This window comes from Paralichthys olivaceus, chromosome 7, assembly GCF_024713975.1.
Source record: "Paralichthys olivaceus isolate ysfri-2021 chromosome 7, ASM2471397v2, whole genome shotgun sequence".
In the NCBI taxonomy this organism is placed as follows: Eukaryota; Metazoa; Chordata; class Actinopteri; order Pleuronectiformes; family Paralichthyidae; genus Paralichthys; species Paralichthys olivaceus.
In genome coordinates this window covers 15,707,494-15,724,292 of record NC_091099.1, presented here as the reverse complement: position 1 = coordinate 15,724,292, position 16,799 = coordinate 15,707,494, and the positions used below count along the sequence as shown (strand labels likewise).

Sequence of the window (16,799 nt, the reverse complement as noted above, 5' to 3'; positions counted from 1 at the left end):
TTCAATGCCTCAGGAGTCTTATTCTTTGACCACATTTCCATAATCAAATTAGATCATTCTAAATATTCTGAACTCTGTTGCTCCAGATGATGCATGAATGGGACGATAATGAGTCGAACGAGGTGGAGCAGTTCATTGACCTCTTCAAAAACATTTTGCAAGTCAACCATCAGAGGATCACACCTGTGGAAGGGCTCAAACACCCCTTACTGACTGTGGAGCAGCATGGTGATGGCATGCACATGACTATTACCAAAGAGGACACCCCGGTACCTCAGCAACCTTCCCCAAAAACCATGAAGCTCCTGAATATACTCCTCCAGAAAACATACCCACTAAACATGAGAATAACAGAGACAGCAGCATCATTTTTTTTGAATATGTTTAATTATTCTGAGACAAATATCTGTATCAATGCTTTAAAAAGCTTTCTGGTGCTTTGTAAGGTGTAATGGTACAGCTCCCTTCTTGTGTCTCCATCATAATCATATTCTGCACAATGGAGACAAAAAGGTTTAGTTGCTGCAGAGGACAAAGCAGACATTAAATAAACATTTGCACAAACTAAATTAGAGCAGAGCACTTTGTGATCAGGCAATAAACATTTTAAAAATACATTTCTGTTATTCTGTTCCTGCTGTTCTTATCTCTCAGCCAGTCAAGTCACAGCTCAGGTTCACACCCTCTGTCTCTTGCTGTCCTGCATCATCAGGACCGGAGCCAACATGGAGCAGTGGAGGATCATTCCCTGTTTTCATCAACAGATGGCAGCACACAATAAGTCATGATCAAAGCATGTATATAGGTCTTGTTTTTCTTGACCTGGTGACTTCATTCTTCTGATTATTCCACATTTACAATCACATAAAGAGAGACTGTGGGTCATTATCGATTACCAATATGTTAAAATCATGAATTAGTATCAAATGATCAGGACATGTGTGTGATATGTGATTAATAGCAGTTTTACTGGTGTGATGCAAGTGAGCGTTGTATTTATATCTGGTCTCTTTACAGTTCACCCACAGGTTATTTTCTTTCCACCAACTGAGTCTCAGATTTCAGGCGAAGGAGAAAATAGTCCGCGGTGTGATGAGCTGAGACAAACCCCGGGCACCGTGCACACACGTCCCGATCACATGTCTGATCACATAATCGTTCGATAGCAACATATTGTTAGATATCGTGGTCGATGCAGGCGCTGCTCAATGAGCGGTTTACATGAAGGAGTGTATGATCCTGGATGTTTACTCGTCATTGTCACTATCTGATCCAACAGCTTCCTGCAGCAGCGCCTCCGCTGGCTGACAGCGGAACTACACAGAGGCACAGGCAGCGTCAAGTTAGACGTGATGAAGATTAAAATGACCGTCAGCGTTTGAAAATTAAAACAATCTAATAAATAACATGAACAACTGGAAATGGACAAGGCAAGGGTTCTTTTATGCATCAATGAGAACAATGTATTTTTTATTTTTTAAAAGTGGTTGATAAAATATAGGTGTTTTGTGATAATGATTAATAATATTTATTTCCATTTCCACCGTAGCTACTTGTTTTATCTGACAACTGTTCACTGATGAAAAACGTTCAATTTGATGTAAGACAATACAGAATATTCATTTTCATACTTAAATAAAGTACATTGTTTTCCTCTGAAATGTACTAAAGTAGAAGAAAGTAGAAAAATAAAACCACTCAATATGAAAAAATGCTTTGGTGGCCCAAAGAGTTTTATTGGATATGGTCCACATCAAACATTGCATTGCACTGTATTACTGAAAATATGTGAAAATAGACAGGAGGCAGGTGAACACTGAAACAGTTTTGCTTGCAGTAATCATCTCGCTCACTTATGCTATCAGATATCGTTCCACTGCAAGTGACAGGGAACAAAAAATGCATGAAACGTCTGCAGTTGGACATATCAGGTCTTTGTAGTATAAAATGTCCTCTGTGCTACTATCCCCAAGAAAACAATGTGTGGAGACACGAAGAAGGTTTTCTGTGCTTGAAAAGACAGTAACTTTGGGAGATCCCCACTTCCCCAGGCATCAAATATACTCTGCAATAGGGTGACGATGAAGATGGATGAAGAATGTCTCTGTTAGGCTGGTCTGGCAGGATAGGCTGTGGACTGGGCGGATGCAGACTCAGTGTGGGGGCTCCGTCTCATGCACCCATGCTGATGTCGGACCCCAGGACAGAACCTAGGGAGAGACATGAGAGAAATATGCACCAGATTGAAATGGAAGGGATGAGGGAAGGGAGGATGAAGTGATGTAGGTAGGGATGAGGATGAAGTAGGGGGGTAAATGGATGAGGGGAATGGAAGGGGGGAGGGGGGGTGGGTCTGGAAATCTGAGACAAACAAAGCAGGATGGGTGACCAGGTATAAGAAGGGTTGATGGGTAATTACTGGTTAAGGTGTGGTCCTGCCACACCGGTTAAATTTTTTACTTCATTGAAAAAATAATGTTTTTTTTCTGTTGACTCCACTTGACATCAAATTAATAAATGAAACATATCCATGGATCTTTTTTTTTTCTTTTCAAAGCATCCTTACAAAACCTGAAATGCTTGATCCGTTCGCACACCTCTCTCCAGGAGATCAATCCTGATGCATCAGCCCTGAAAACATGAACTTTATCCTGTCAGCACTACTCACCTGGTGCTTTTATTTTGACGCGGTGTTTCCGGGCTGCTCTCCGCTGCCTGTGTGTGACGTGACGCGGACGGCTGCTCTGTGGCTGCTGCTGCTGCAGGCGTGCGGTTCGCTGTTTGCTGTTTGCGGCAGCGCACACAGAGAGAGCCCTCCTCGGAGAAATGCCTTTTTGTACGCCCGGGTGTGTTTTTCTTCCCGCTTCTGTTTTGCGTCTTCGCGAGGGTCGGATCTCCGTGTTCGTGGCCATGCTTCGCGCTGGATTCAGCGGGCTGTCCTAGCTGCCTGAGCCGCTCCAGCAGCGGTGGGTCCGGTGCAGTGCACAGCCGGGGATGAGGCCTACTCGTTAAAGCTCCCCCACCACCCCTCCGTCGCGATGGCTGATGATCAACAACAGCCCGGTCAGAAGCCGGCCTCGGGATTAGGCTCTCTTCCAGCGCTGGTGCCGGGACTCCAGGGGCCCGAGGCCAACGCTCTGCAGTTCAAAATCAAGAATTCAATTTGGTAAGGATGTGGTGCCACTCTGTCCTTCTCGCTAGCCGTAGCCTCGTAATTAGCGTGTGTAGCTGCACAAAGCGGCCGAAAATAACACGAGTGCAACGGTGAATGTTTGACCCGAAACACGGTGACAGATACACCCAGTGGTTCCTGATGGTGTGTCTGTGACACGTTAACGTCAGGTTAGATACAGCTGTGGTGGTTGTAGTTGTTAGTGTGGAGCCACGGGAGGCCATGTTACACATGATACTGATCCAGCAGTGCTGCTGATGCTCAGGATGACAGGTGTCAAACCAGGACTCATCCACAGACTCAGGGATCCACAGACTCAGGGATCCACAGACTCAGGGATCCACAGACACAGGGATCCACAGACTCAGGGAGCCACAGACATCCACAGACTCAGGGATCCACAGACACAGGGAGCCACAGACACAGGGAGCCACACATACAGTGATCCACATGCACAGTGATCCACACATACAGTGATCCACAGATGCAGAGATCTACACACACACACACACACACACACACACACACACACACACACAGTGATCAACAGACACTCATTGGTCCTTACACACTGGTCTACAGACACTAGTCCACAGACACTGTTCCACACACACACTGGTCCACAGACACTGGTCCGCACACTGGTTCACCTCCACAGCAGCTGATCCACAGGTTCTGACCCACAGACTCAGCTCCACAGACTCAGCTCCACAGACATGGTACATCTACTACTGTCTACAATTAATGCTGTAAAGCAACACGTCACATTTTATTGTGTGAAAATGACAGTAGTGCAACAGTGCTCCTAAAGGCAATGACACAAAGTGTTGATAGTAGCAGTAATACCTCAAAGCTCAGTTAGCTCTGTAGTGTTTATGTTCAGGTAGATTGAATAAACCAGGAAGTGAATTTAGTCAACCCAGACATAGAGTTAACTGTGGTGAATTCAGTTGACAGATGACAGCAGTGAAGGGAATTAATAGTTCATATGAATCCCCAGTTTTCATTTTTGCCAGGCAGAAAAACAAACCATAAACTACCCTATGTAGTTCATAATGATTCAATCATAACACAGCTCAGACATGAGTATGAAACCATACTCCACCAGGATGTTTTTATAGAGCTTATGTTCCACCCTAATCCCGAACTGTAACCAAGCCAGAGGGTCTTCAGGGAGGTGATCGAGAAATTGAGTTTTAGGGAGCTGCTCCTCACCTGGGTAACACCTCCACAGAGTGGTGGCAGCATCAGGTTGTGGAGGTGCAGGAGCCGGGACACTGGTCAGACTAGTGAGGAGAACGATTGCGGCCAAAGAAACACAGAGAGGTCCTTGAAGAAAATCTGCTCCAGAGTGAACATGATGATGGAGTGAGAGAGAGAGTGTCGGTTTTCAGCACAGAAAAAAACATCTGATAGAAACATCTGATAGAGACCTTGACTGCATCTGCTAGAAATACTGAATAAAGGCTCTGAAATATTCCACTCTGTCTCTCGGTTTGTTGTGTATAGATTCATATTCAAAAAGTACATTCATTCCATTTCAAGTGTAAATACTTTCCAAAGCCACTCCTGAATAGTTAAAGATGATACAATCTCACTCACATTTAACTGTGTATTAATGCAATATTTTGACATTGACGGTACCAAAGACTAAAGAAAAAGTAAAAAATGTTAGGAAATTAAAACTAACTTCCTTTAAGGTTTAATGTGTAGATTTCAGTGGCATCTAGTGGTGAAGTTGCATGATGCAGCTGAACGCCCCTCACCTCACCCTCCTCTTCCAAACATGTAGGAGAACCTGTGGTAGCCTTCAGTTGTCATAGAAGCTCAAAAGGTGTTAAGTTTATCCAGTCTGGGCTACTGTAAAAAAAAAAAACATGGCGGCCTCCATAGAGAGGACCCGCCCCCGATGTAAATATAACGTATTATAATTTAAAGGGCCTCTCCTAGGGGTATAGAAAACAGGTCATTCAATGTGAATAGAACAGGATTATTTTATAGGATTATTTTATATTCCATTTCTTACACACTGGACCTTTAAAATTTGATGAACTCCTGCATGTGTCAATGTTATTTTAATTTCTGTCTTTCTGTCTTTCTCATTGTAGCAAATCTGTACAATCAAAAGTGGACAGCATATTGGTGAGTATCAGTAGTAACAAAGTGTCCTACTCTCTGTTGTAACCTAACACTATGTCACCCACTTTATTATCATAGACACATGCAACTGTTTGCTATTGGATCATTAGATTTGGTGTGAAGCTTAGCATTTTTTAAGTAATAAATAAATGTGTGTTTCGTGATTATAACCTGATGACAAATAACTAACTGGAACCACGATGCTTGAATTTGCTTATCTGTTATTTACACCACAGATGGTAGGATTTAGGACGATAATTCTAATAGAAATTGTAAATTATATTAATGCACATTATACATAATTGACCTCTAAATACACTTTCATCCCATTTTTGAAAATATATCAACTAACAGCTGTATATGATTATTTAGATATACTGGAGGGTATATACTCTGTATTAGTGTTTTTTAAGTCAGTAAAACCAGATCTATTTATGCACATTTTGTCTGAGCTGAAGTATCACACACACACACACACCTTGTTTTCAGCCACAATCAAAGCTACATGATAAAGCTTTTGTCTATTTTTATATCACTTTTAAAACAAAAAATACAGACAGTGTGTTTTTCTTTTTCAACAAGTCTGTCTGGCAGATTTCAGCAGGCAAAATATCCACCATCTTACTTATCTGATAGTTACACACTGACACAGCACACCAGATCAATTGAGTTTAAAGGACTAGAATAAAGGGTTAATGTCAGTAAAATACATTTTAAACAGTTTCCTTGATACCAAAATATGTCTTTCAAATGTGGACTGGGTCTAAACTTAGATATAATGTAAAGCTGATGGCACAAAAAATTCAAAACACTCTCAATAACAATTTTAGAGGGTTAGTGATGTGAACACAATCCTCTAATAACATACATGTAGTTTCTATTATGATATTTGATATGATGTTGATATACTTAATGATGTTAACCATTCAATGGATAGGTTTGGATGATTTTCTAATAGAGTTTTGTGGAACAATACAGCTCAGCATTGTACTGTTTCATTGATTTTGATTTAGTATAGTTAAGTAATGCAAGTATTGATATTAATGTTGGGTGGTGTTCCATGTTATGTATTTTGAAATGAAATGTTCAGTTTCTGAGATATTCAAACCTGATTCCCGAAACAAAAATCAAGTCATGTCCATTAAATCAAACATCTGCAGTTGCCAAGGTAACCTATATACATGTTAATACCAGGTACAGGCCATTGTCGAAAATCCATGGAAAATAAAAATGTAAAGAAACGATACAAAAGAAGAGAATTAAAGCTCCAACCCTGATGTAAGCAGAGAATGACTCAGGTTATTCACTCTATGCTTGTAGGGACGCATGAGTGTAGTAGTACATAGTGTTTTCACTCAGTGCTCATTGGCTGACAGCTCTCACCTCATTCATTCAAGGATTGGTTCCCCTAGCAACAAAGAGACAAATAGAGAGGAACAGGTAAAATGAATCCATTCTTAGAAGCCAATTGAAAAGCAGAAGAAGAGGTGAGCGACTGTCAAACTCATGTAGTGTTCTTAAATCGGCGCTAAATTCTGAAACAGATTTAACATTTTCAGTGTCTGTCCACTCTGTCCACTCCCTGTTCCCTCTTTGTAAAGAACTGACCACCAGGCATGAAATAATTTTGATTAAAGGCAGCTTCTGACTGTTTAATTCATGAACATGGACTTTGTGCATATATATACACACACATAACAACTTATAAAACGTATTTACTATCCCTGTATGGAAGTAATGATTGCTAACATTGTCTTATGGCCTGGCTCAGGCTAAACCCTGTGAAAAACAAATGTGTATATATATATTTTTAAAAAAGGAATGGCAATGAGAATTATCCAGTTGACAGTCAGAACTGAAAAGTACATAAATAAATACATCTAGGAATACACAGCAGTTACTGCCTTTAAATAGGTGGAAACTGCTCTCAGTACATGTTGCTGTTTTTACTTTGGGGACTTTTGAATATTACCAAATTTGACATTTTAGCTGGCTCTGCCTACACTACCAGAAAAACAGTGGCAAAGAAGAAGGGATTTTCCGGGAAAAAGAAAATTGCAGTATTATCTTGGTGAAACTTGTATACTTTAAAGATGTGGTATTGGATCGATACACAGATATGTGTACTTGCTGATGCCGTTAACAATGCTGGTATTGGAACATTACATCATAATTCAGCTTTAAGCTTCCGGTCTGCGTTTTATTCACCTGATTTTATTTGAATAATCTTGGACTTGTTTTCTTTGTGATGTTTTTATTTTCGCAGCAAGATGTTGAGAAGTTTACAGACATCGAAAAACTCTACCTCTACCTTAAGTTGCCTTCTGGTCCCAGCAGTGGCAATGATAAAAGGTACATCACACACACACATACACACAAACACTTTTTCTCACGTTTTCCACTTTGTGACGCACACATGCATGGTTGCTTTGTTGTGGCTCTCATTACGTGACTGGCACTGTCTGTGATTCTGATTGCTTGTCGAAAATCTTCACACTTCACAGACACAGTTTGGGCTCATAGCTCCTAGAAATGAAATTGATCTCTTTTGATTTGTGACATTTTTTGAGGGGTTGTTGGTCATTGGAGAGTTTTTTTCTTCTTTGTTGATGATTGATTGATCATTATAACGCAAACCATTGAACTATGTAGATTTTTGCTATACCTAGCTGTCTGTGTTTCATTTGTTTCCCCATATCTATTCATCACCCCAACCCCCAAATTCTGCCCATTTGGACTGAGAATGAGAGGGGGTCCTCCACTCCTGGATTATGGTATTAAAGTTTCTGTATTAACAAGAAATGATGCGTACAAGTCACGGACACTGCCTCACCAGCTTTGGTTCTCTTATGCACCAATTTCAGTGATCAGAGTTCCATGTCATCAAGCCGCACTCAACAGATGTATGCATTCAACTGGATACGGAATCACCTAGAGGAGCACCCAGAGACCTCCCTCCCAAAGCAAGAGGTGTATGATGAGTACAAGTGAGTGTGTCATCTTCAGTGTGGGAGTCAGGCGAGGTGACGGGAGTATGTATGAATGACCTTTTTAACGGTGGATTCTCTCATTTTACAGGAGCTATTGTGACAATCTCGGCTACAATCCACTGAGTGCAGCAGACTTTGGAAAGATCATGAAGAATGTCTTTCCTAACATGAAGGCACGTCGACTGGGCATGAGGGGCAAATCCAAATATCCTTTAGTTCTAAACAAGCGATCAGCAAAAGTTTGACAGCATTTGTTTTTCAGTATGTTGTTCAGTTATCAGGAGTTAATCAGGAAGATTGTGGATTTTTAAACTGTTTTAACATCTCCATTTTATTCTTCTCTTATGCAGAGTCAGCCATTGAAAGTCAAGATTTGTATTATAAACAAAAACTCCAAATTGGACCTAATAATCTGCAGAACAGCTTGCCAGATATTTTTATTTTCAAATAGATAAATAAATGGTCAAGTTTTTCTCGATCAAAAAGCTCATAGGCTATCGGCTTTCTTCAGTGGTCATACGTCTCTATGTGGTGAGTTATATTGTCTGTGTTGCCTGTGGTGGAAATGCATGAATATGTGCAGTGGATAATCTGCTGTGACTTCGTCAGTTTAAGCAGTACACAGGTCAGTATTAATGGTGTCAATAAGGTGACAGTGAGAAATCAAACTTAATTCACATAAGCACAGTAAATGGATTCAACTCACACATGTAAAGGGATCTTAATAATGTTAAAATCATGTAAAACCTCTGATCAAAAAGGAAATATCAGTGTATGTAGTTAATGAAACTCCACTATTGCCAAAAGACAGTTGCCACAGTTGCTGTTATTTTGAAATATTGCGAGCAGGCATATCCTTGGCACTGAGCTGAAAAGCTAATGTTTGGCCTTGAAATTTGTTTTTTTCCGCTTCCTGTCAGATTTTCAGAGTAACTCCTTTTGTCGATGTAAAGATTAGCAGAGGATAGATTAGAAACCGTTTCAGTGAAAGCGTCAGCATCAGCTTATTATAATTATTTCTGTATCCACAGCCATTAAGTTTCAGACGCCTTAACTCCTTCTCAAATACTGTTATAGTGGGTTAAGGAAGAAAGCTTTTGTTCACATGCCGTCTTTACCCAACCTGGATCTGCAGAAATCTGGTGATGGGGTAAGTTTCATCATAAAAACTTTCAACACAAATGTAAATATCTAGTTAGACTTTTAACTCATGGAACGCTCATCCACACGCTGCTCTGCTCTGTCTGACTGTAGTGTGAGCTGATGGAGTCGTCGGGTCAGTCGCCAAGCGCTGAAGATGAGATGAGATCTGCAGCCTGCGGACTGGTGTGTGAGTGGGCTCAAAAGGTCCTGAGTCGTCAGTTTGACAATGTGGAGGACCTGGCCCGCTTCCTGCTCAACAGCCACTACATTGGTACTAAGTCCATGGCTGCACTCACTGTTATGACCGGCACACCCACAGGTAAGGATGTCCTCTGATCTGATGTGTGATCACAACTGAACATCATGTTTTACATATTAAAAGCTTAGTTTGAAATCCTTGAAAATACTGCTCATAGTATTTTAACTTTGTCACTGTATATGTGATCATAATTCCTTACATTTGTCTTCTTTTGACAGGATTGAAGACGCCAACTCCTGCCTCTGCGTTTGTGCCCACAGCTGAGGCAAACTCCTTCCAGCCACAGGTGAAGACCCTGCCCTCGCCCTCTGTTGATGCAAAGCAGCAACTGCAGCGAAAGATCCAGAAGAAGCAGCAGGAGCAGAAGCTCCACTCGCCCCTGCCCAGTGAGAGCCAGATCAAGAGAGCAGAGGCCAGCACCCCTGGCCCCACCATTCCCTGTGGCAGCCCTGCTCTGCTCTCCCCGCAGCCTACAATAGGCATCGTCGTAGCAGCTGTCCCCAGCCCAGTCACGGTATGGGGCTGAATTTTTCCCACTAATTGTGTTGAGGTATATTATCAATTCAATGTGCCTAGATTCAGTGTGATTTTCTCTGTTTTTCTACCAGGTACAGAGAAGCAGGCAGTTAATGACATCACCCAGCCCTGTCGGGACAGCGGAGGGAAAAGTGCTGCCTGTGAACTTCCAAGTGGTCACTCAGTCTCTTAAGCAGTCCCCCAAAACTCCCCAGAATATCTCGGCCAGTCCAGTGGGTGACCGTCTGGCGCGACACAGTACGCGATACGCTCAAATCCTGCCCAAGCCCTCTGCCACCAGTGCCATCACGCTGCGCTCACCCCCCACCCTCCTCATCACCAACAGTCCCATAAAAACTGTGATGCCCACTTCCCACGTGAGCTCCGTGAATGTGGTGAAAATGACGGCGATCGCTCTGGCTCCCAGCAGCAGCAGCACAACTGTGCGTCCCGCCTCGGCAGGTGTGACGACCATGGCTGCTTTGGATGATTCCCAACATTCACATGGTGGGATCTCAGCCATGCCTCAGTCTCCTGCAGTCAGACCCAGTGCCCCAGCCCTCACTCTGAACCTCTCCACAGACTGTAAAGTGGTGTCTGATGCTAGAAACGACATTAACCCCACATCTGGCTCAGAGAAAACTGCTGCTGGGATCAAAGAGGAGAGAGTGGCCAAGTTCAGGGCTGCCAGTGAGCCAAGCTTCCTTGTTAAGTGTTCTCTGGGACCAGATAAAGGGTTAAGGATAAAAAGTGACCCTACATCGCCTCCCACCTCGGTAGCTGTAGCTGGGACTCAGGACAGCAATAACAGTAACTGCCATGACAGTACTTTGTACTTGACTGTTGATAATCATAACTCCAATAGAAACACATCCTCCAATGGGTCGTCAAAAGACCCCTGCTTAGATGCTAAGAGCCCCCGAAAGCGCACAGGCCCAGTCGGGGAGTCCCACGTGATTCCTGTGAAGAGGGTGTTTATCTCCCAGCAGCCACTGGCTGTAGTTGACAATCTAAAACCTGGCGTTAGTGCTGCAGTGAAGAGGATCCCTCGCCCGGGAACCCCTGCCAGACCAGAGAGTGCCCCCTGCAAAGTGACTGTGAAACACACAACCATTGGGCCCACGCAGATCCTCGCACTCTCTGACTCGCCCATCACACACACAGAGGGCTCTCAGACTGTTGTCAAACCCCAGGCCTTGGTTGTGAAACCGAATGACCACTCTCTCAGCACTGACACCAGCACCGGGGCAGCTGGAAACAACCCGTCCGATCAGGCCTTGCTACAGCAGATCACTGGGGACCCCCGGGCCATACCAGCCAACTCAGGAGCACACAAAGCCTCTGTGATGAGTGACTTAAAGAGCACAATATGGGAGGAGGGACAGCTTGACGAGCTTCGAAAGCAGGCGTTTGCTCAGCAGATACCAGCAGAACACAAACAAGCCCCTACTGACCAACTTTCCATTATAGCTCAACCCCCTGAGACCTCAGGCCAGCTCACGCTCACACAGGAGATGGTTGACTTTGCAGGTTCTCAGCCCAACATGGACTACTTCCCGTTCAACGATGACGACATGACCCAGGACAGCATTGTGGAGGAGCTAGTGCAAATGGAGGAGCAAATGAAGCTGAAGGGTCTGTTTAGTAGTTGTGTTGACGTGTCTCTACAAGGCCAGTCAGCCAGCAACCAAGGCTCTATCCTGAACGCTCACCAGGCCAGCACTACCTTCTACCACTCTGCCCATAGTAGTACCACTCCCGTCCAAACTCCCACTCCAACACCGACACCAACCCCGACTCCCACGCCCACTTCCGAAATGACGCTCGGGCACAGCATGACGAGAGAGAGCCCCTGTTCCCGCATGGCTCCCATCACCCCTGTGGATGGAGCCATGGGTCGCCACACCCCTATCAGCACTCCACTGTCCAACTGCAGCAGCAGCGTCCCCCCCAGCCCAGTGGAGTGCAGGAACCCTTTTGCTTTCACTCCCATAAACTCAAGTATAACAGGTTACCATGAGGCCAGTATTGTCTCGAGCAGTCCCGTAAAGCCCATGCAGAGGCCAATGGCGACACATCCTGACAAGGCCAAACTGGAGTGGATCAACAACCGCTACAACAGCAACTCTGCCGGCCCTCTATCCAACCACAGTATTGGTATTCTGCCCAGCTACCAAGACCTGGTAGACGACCAGTTTCGCAAGCCACATGCTTTTGCAATTCCCGGCCAGTCATTTCAAGTTCAGTCGAGACCGGATGCTGCTCACTTTGGCCGCTTGACTCCCATTTCTCCGGTGCAGCAACAGCCACAACAACAGCAGCAACAGCAGCAGCAGCAACAACAACAGCAACAACAACAACAAACACAGCAGCAGCAGCAGCAGCTGGTGACAGGTGTAACTACTCCCACTAAACAGGAGAGTTTTGCTGTGCCTGCACCGTTAGACAATAAAGCATCGACCTCATCTGCGTCCATCACTTTCCGTTGCCGCAGCGTCAGCCCAGCAGTGCGCCAGAGGAACTTCAGCGGCAACACAGGCCCTCTGACCACCACCACAAATACCAGCACCACCACCCGTGCTGTGGTTTCTCCCTTTAACTCTCCCATCACCTCTGAGGTTCTCAGCATCCTGTCCAACAACCAGACAGTCAGCTCTGTCCACAGCCTGGCCCAGCGGAGTCAGTCTGTACCTCTGAACATCATGATGCAGAGTGAAATGCTGCCCGTGCAGGGTCAAAACAACACCGCTAAAATTACAAACGTCCTTCTCAGTAAGATGGAAGCGGATGGGGATGATTCTGTCCGTGGCCTGGGAATAAACAACCTCCCCTCTAACTATACGGCCCGTATGAACCTCACACAGATCCTGGAGACGGCTCCTGGCTTCGCTGGGGGGACTGCTCACCAGACTCAGCTGCCTGTCGGCTCGAGCCCGGCTGCCTTCGAGCTCCAGCAACACAGTTACCTCACCACTGGCAGTGGAGAACAGGTGACTTTCACTACCGGGGACAGCCAAGCACAAGCGGTTCCTGGTGAGCAAGACCAGCAGCAGCAACAACAGCTGCAGCTCCAGGAGAATCCTGTGCAGACACAACCACAGCTCCTCCTCCAGAGCACACAACAGCAGGAGGCGGAGGACGAGCAACAGCAGTTGGATTTCAACAACACTGTCAAGGACTTGCTGGGGGATGATGGTCTGAACCCCAGCTCCCAGTTGGTGGGTCAGGTAGCCTCGGAGCTCAACGCCGTAGCGTCTGACTTCTCGAACGACATCAGACTGACCTCAGATCTGTCCAGTAGCATCACTGACCTTAACACATTGGACACCAACCTGCTGTTTGACCCAAACCAGCAGCAGGAACAATATGAAGATTCAACACTGGAAGAACTGAAGAACGACCCGCTTTTTCAGCAGATATGCAGTGATACTGTGAACTCTGGTTTCGACTGGCTAGAAAGCAAAGACCAGCCTACCACAGTAGAGATGCTGGGCTAACGATATCTTTTACTCTGTATGGTTTCCGTTCTGTTGTTTGTTTGGTGCATATGTAGTATATCTGTTTTGAAACTATAGTTTGTTGGGATTTGTCTGGACTTTGCCATCCGTTCTGTTAAAAGTGCCAGGCGTACCAGAAAATCTCTCCTACTGACGTTTAGTTACTTCTCTCCTTTTACACTTGTCACCTGGAGTTTCAGTACTGAACCACTTTTTCTCCCTCATCTGAAATCAGAAACGAAAGAATTTGGTGGCAGCATGCACTTACGAGAGCAGATCTGTATGGTATCAACATAATGAGGAACGTAATCTTCCATGTTATAGCCAATCAATAATGCAATATTTGTATTTAATGAACACTTCAAGAAAGTGAGATGGGTAGGAAATTTGGCACAAAAGACTTCACCAAAAATGTATGCTGTCGTATAATATTTTCAGTGTGTGCAGTTCAAGTTCAACCAAATGGAAACAATATTGGGATTGTTGTATGCACATAATAGTTGTAGTACATTTGCCTGCCATATCGGAATATGAAAAAGGGCGGCATCTTAACGCTGCCAGGTGCTGAATTTATGACATAATCTTTATACTTTTATCATAAACCAAAATCAGTGGTAAACTGATTCACATCTGAGCATTGTCCGCAAGTGAAATTTTCTTAAAACCTATACTTCTTGTACTGTTTAATATCTTATAAAGGGAGTAGATGAATCAGTAGGGAGATGATGGGAATTCAGGCCTCTTTGCGGACTATATGGAAAGGAATCAACAACTGGCTGCCTTATTCCCCAAAGTCCAAGGCCTTATGCCATCTTTAGAGAGACTGTATATAGTATAATGTTAAGATATCTTCAGAACCATCCAGAGCTTCATCATATCAAGGCAGCTGTTACTGTGATATTTTCAGTACTTTCTTATTCTGTTTTGTTTTTGCAGTTACAATATAGACGCGTATTGTACAGGCAAACGACTACACTCTGTGTGCCCTTAACCAGTGATGGATTTAGAGGAACTGAATATGCTGTCATTTCATGAAAACACACAGCAGGCACATGTCATAGATTTTATTGGCATGCTATACTCCCAGCTCGGAAAAAGAATATAAACGGTATGGAGAAGGCTTAGTTAGAGGGAAAAAAAAAAGCTGAAGGCTGACGTGTTTGATGTGATGTCATTTTGAGATCAAGCGGAAGCGAAATCATTATGTTTGTGGAGATCCAGCCTTATTTCCATACCAAAGATGATCTGTTTGAATAACATGAAGAGATTATTACATGTAGAGACACCCTGGCAAACAACAGGAAACAAGCAGCGTCTGATGATATATTGCATTTAAGGAAAAGGATTAAGTTGCAGAAACCTTATGTACAGTATGTAAATTTGTGAAATGGTCACTGTCCTATGTTTTATAGGTAACCATGGACCTGAAAGCATGTTGAAACCATCACTGCTAGCCAGGTAGGCTATGTGATACAGTAGGATGCTTGCTTGAGTTTTTTGGCTATTGTCAATGTTGTATAAGTCATGTTTAAGCTCCATCTGTAAATAGGATAGATACATAGAGATTTGATGTATCAAAACACTATATTATGGCCATTATTCTAGCTAAGTATGTGCCACTGAAAAGAGAAAAAAAAAGCTTAACAGATCTATAGTCGGCAAGATACTGTATGTTGTGTGTTACATTTCTGGCTCAATGTGTCGTAAAAGTAATGCTGTCTGGTCTCGCTTGCTGATTTAATTTTATTATTTTCTATTCAAAGATAATAGGTCTCTGCGGTTGCAGAAGTGATGTGCGCTTTGAGCAGGATCAATAGCATGGTTTAAAAAAAAAAAAAAGTTGTGATACTGTTAGCTGGTTGCAAACATCTCTGTGACAGACATTGTGCTCAAAGCCTTTCAGCAGACACTGGAAAAAAAAACTCATGTTTCAACAAACTTTGGAGGTTCACATTATTGCACTAAATTTTTATGACACATCTTTATGGACAAATGTAACGACGGATGCCCGCAAAAAAAAAAAATGACAAGATGAGTAAGGAAATTAACTGAACGGTCAGAAAATGACTAATTGTCTTGTAGCAAAATGTGCATTAATCTCAGTGAGATACACATTTCTTACTCATTCTCATACATGAGAATTTAAAGCATAGAGGGGGAAAAAAGTTAAATAACCTTTTAAAACCTACATGCTCATTATGTTGATAAATGATTGTACGCACGCATGTGTGATGACTTATGTTGTACTTTGTATCCTTGGTAACCACTGTCTTCTGTGATTTTGGGCAGGTTCTGTTAACCAGACTGGCAGTGCTAGTTTTATGAGTTACATTGTTGTGTGTTGTTTACTAAGTTAATGTTGTTCTATATGTTATGTTGACAGCTGTTTTCTGTTGATTTTACATATTCTTATTTTGCTAAATGCATTTGTGAAGAAATTTAACATTTTTCTCTTTTTTTATTTTAACAATAAGGCACTGATATTTGAATATGAATGAAGGAAATGCACCTCTTAATGTGTACAGGAGCTCCATCAAGTGGTGACTGATTCTTTACCTTTGACTGACCCAGAACCAACTCTGTTCGACTCTCTTGTCCATTTTTACCAGTTAAAAAAACCCTCCTCTGTGGTGTTGTCTGGTGTACTGCTTAATGTACAGTAGCTTGTTAATATTGCAAACGCGTTGTTTCTTTTTTTTCAATGGAAAGTACTCACTGGTGAGATTTTTAAAGTGGTTTTAAAAGCCAATAAACTTTTTTAAAGAATGTTCTTGTGTGTTTATGTGCTGATCATTTTGTATTTTCTTGCAGTAAATAAAAAAGTCAGAGAAATTAACCTTGCAGGAATTAATTGTCATTGTAGATTAAAAATAGTCATACTATGCATGAGTAATTTAATTGGTTTATTTATTTGCTTAACAATTTTTATATTAAGTGTCAGTGATTGTGTCATTTCAGGATATTAAACCTGGATCTGTCTCTTAATATAAGTGATAAAAAGACAAAAGCTCAATTTTGGACTGTCACAGCTTTATAACAAAGCTATTGATTTTTCCAGATGTTATGGTAATGCTGATGTTTAT

At 42.9% G+C, this 16,799-nt stretch overlaps 1 protein-coding gene and 1 long non-coding RNA gene across 3 annotated transcripts; one reads left to right on the top strand and one right to left on the bottom strand.

Moving 5' to 3' along the window:
* Positions 1-608: 608 nt before the first annotated feature.
* LOC138410812 (uncharacterized) lies at positions 609-2,806 on the bottom strand. Its single transcript, XR_011243428.1, has 3 exons — positions 2,669-2,806; positions 1,027-2,210; positions 609-748 (listed from the first exon to the last, which is right to left on the bottom strand). It is a non-coding gene; the product is annotated as an uncharacterized lncRNA (long non-coding RNA).
* LOC109624432 (DNA-binding protein RFX7) lies at positions 2,741-16,482 on the top strand. Of its 2 annotated transcripts, XM_069528285.1 has the most exons (10): positions 2,741-3,166; positions 5,281-5,314; positions 7,578-7,664; positions 8,048-8,085; positions 8,176-8,298; positions 8,390-8,509; positions 9,370-9,451; positions 9,556-9,763; positions 9,922-10,217; positions 10,312-16,482. In XM_069528285.1, exons 1-10 carry the CDS (start codon positions 3,039-3,041, stop codon positions 13,714-13,716), a joined length of 4,521 nt encoding a protein of 1,506 aa, XP_069384386.1. In that variant the 5' UTR covers positions 2,741-3,038; the 3' UTR covers positions 13,717-16,482. The 2 variants fall into 2 exon arrangements, with proteins under 2 accessions (XP_069384386.1, XP_069384387.1); XM_069528286.1 differs by lacking the exon at positions 8,048-8,085 and having other exon boundaries at positions 7,578-7,663.
* Positions 16,483-16,799: the final 317 nt, after the last annotated feature.

Excerpts from the sequence above, each read along its gene's own strand:
- LOC109624432 (XM_069528285.1), top strand. The coding sequence starts at position 3,039 with ATGGCTGATGATCAACAACAGCCCGGTCAGAAGCCGGCCTCGGGATTA. Across the intron at positions 9,452-9,555 it reads TGCAGAAATCTGGTGATGGG|TGTGAGCTGATGGAGTCGTC; the intron begins GTAAGTTTCATC and ends GTCTGACTGTAG. Across the intron at positions 9,764-9,921 it reads TATGACCGGCACACCCACAG|GATTGAAGACGCCAACTCCT; the intron begins GTAAGGATGTCC and ends TTCTTTTGACAG.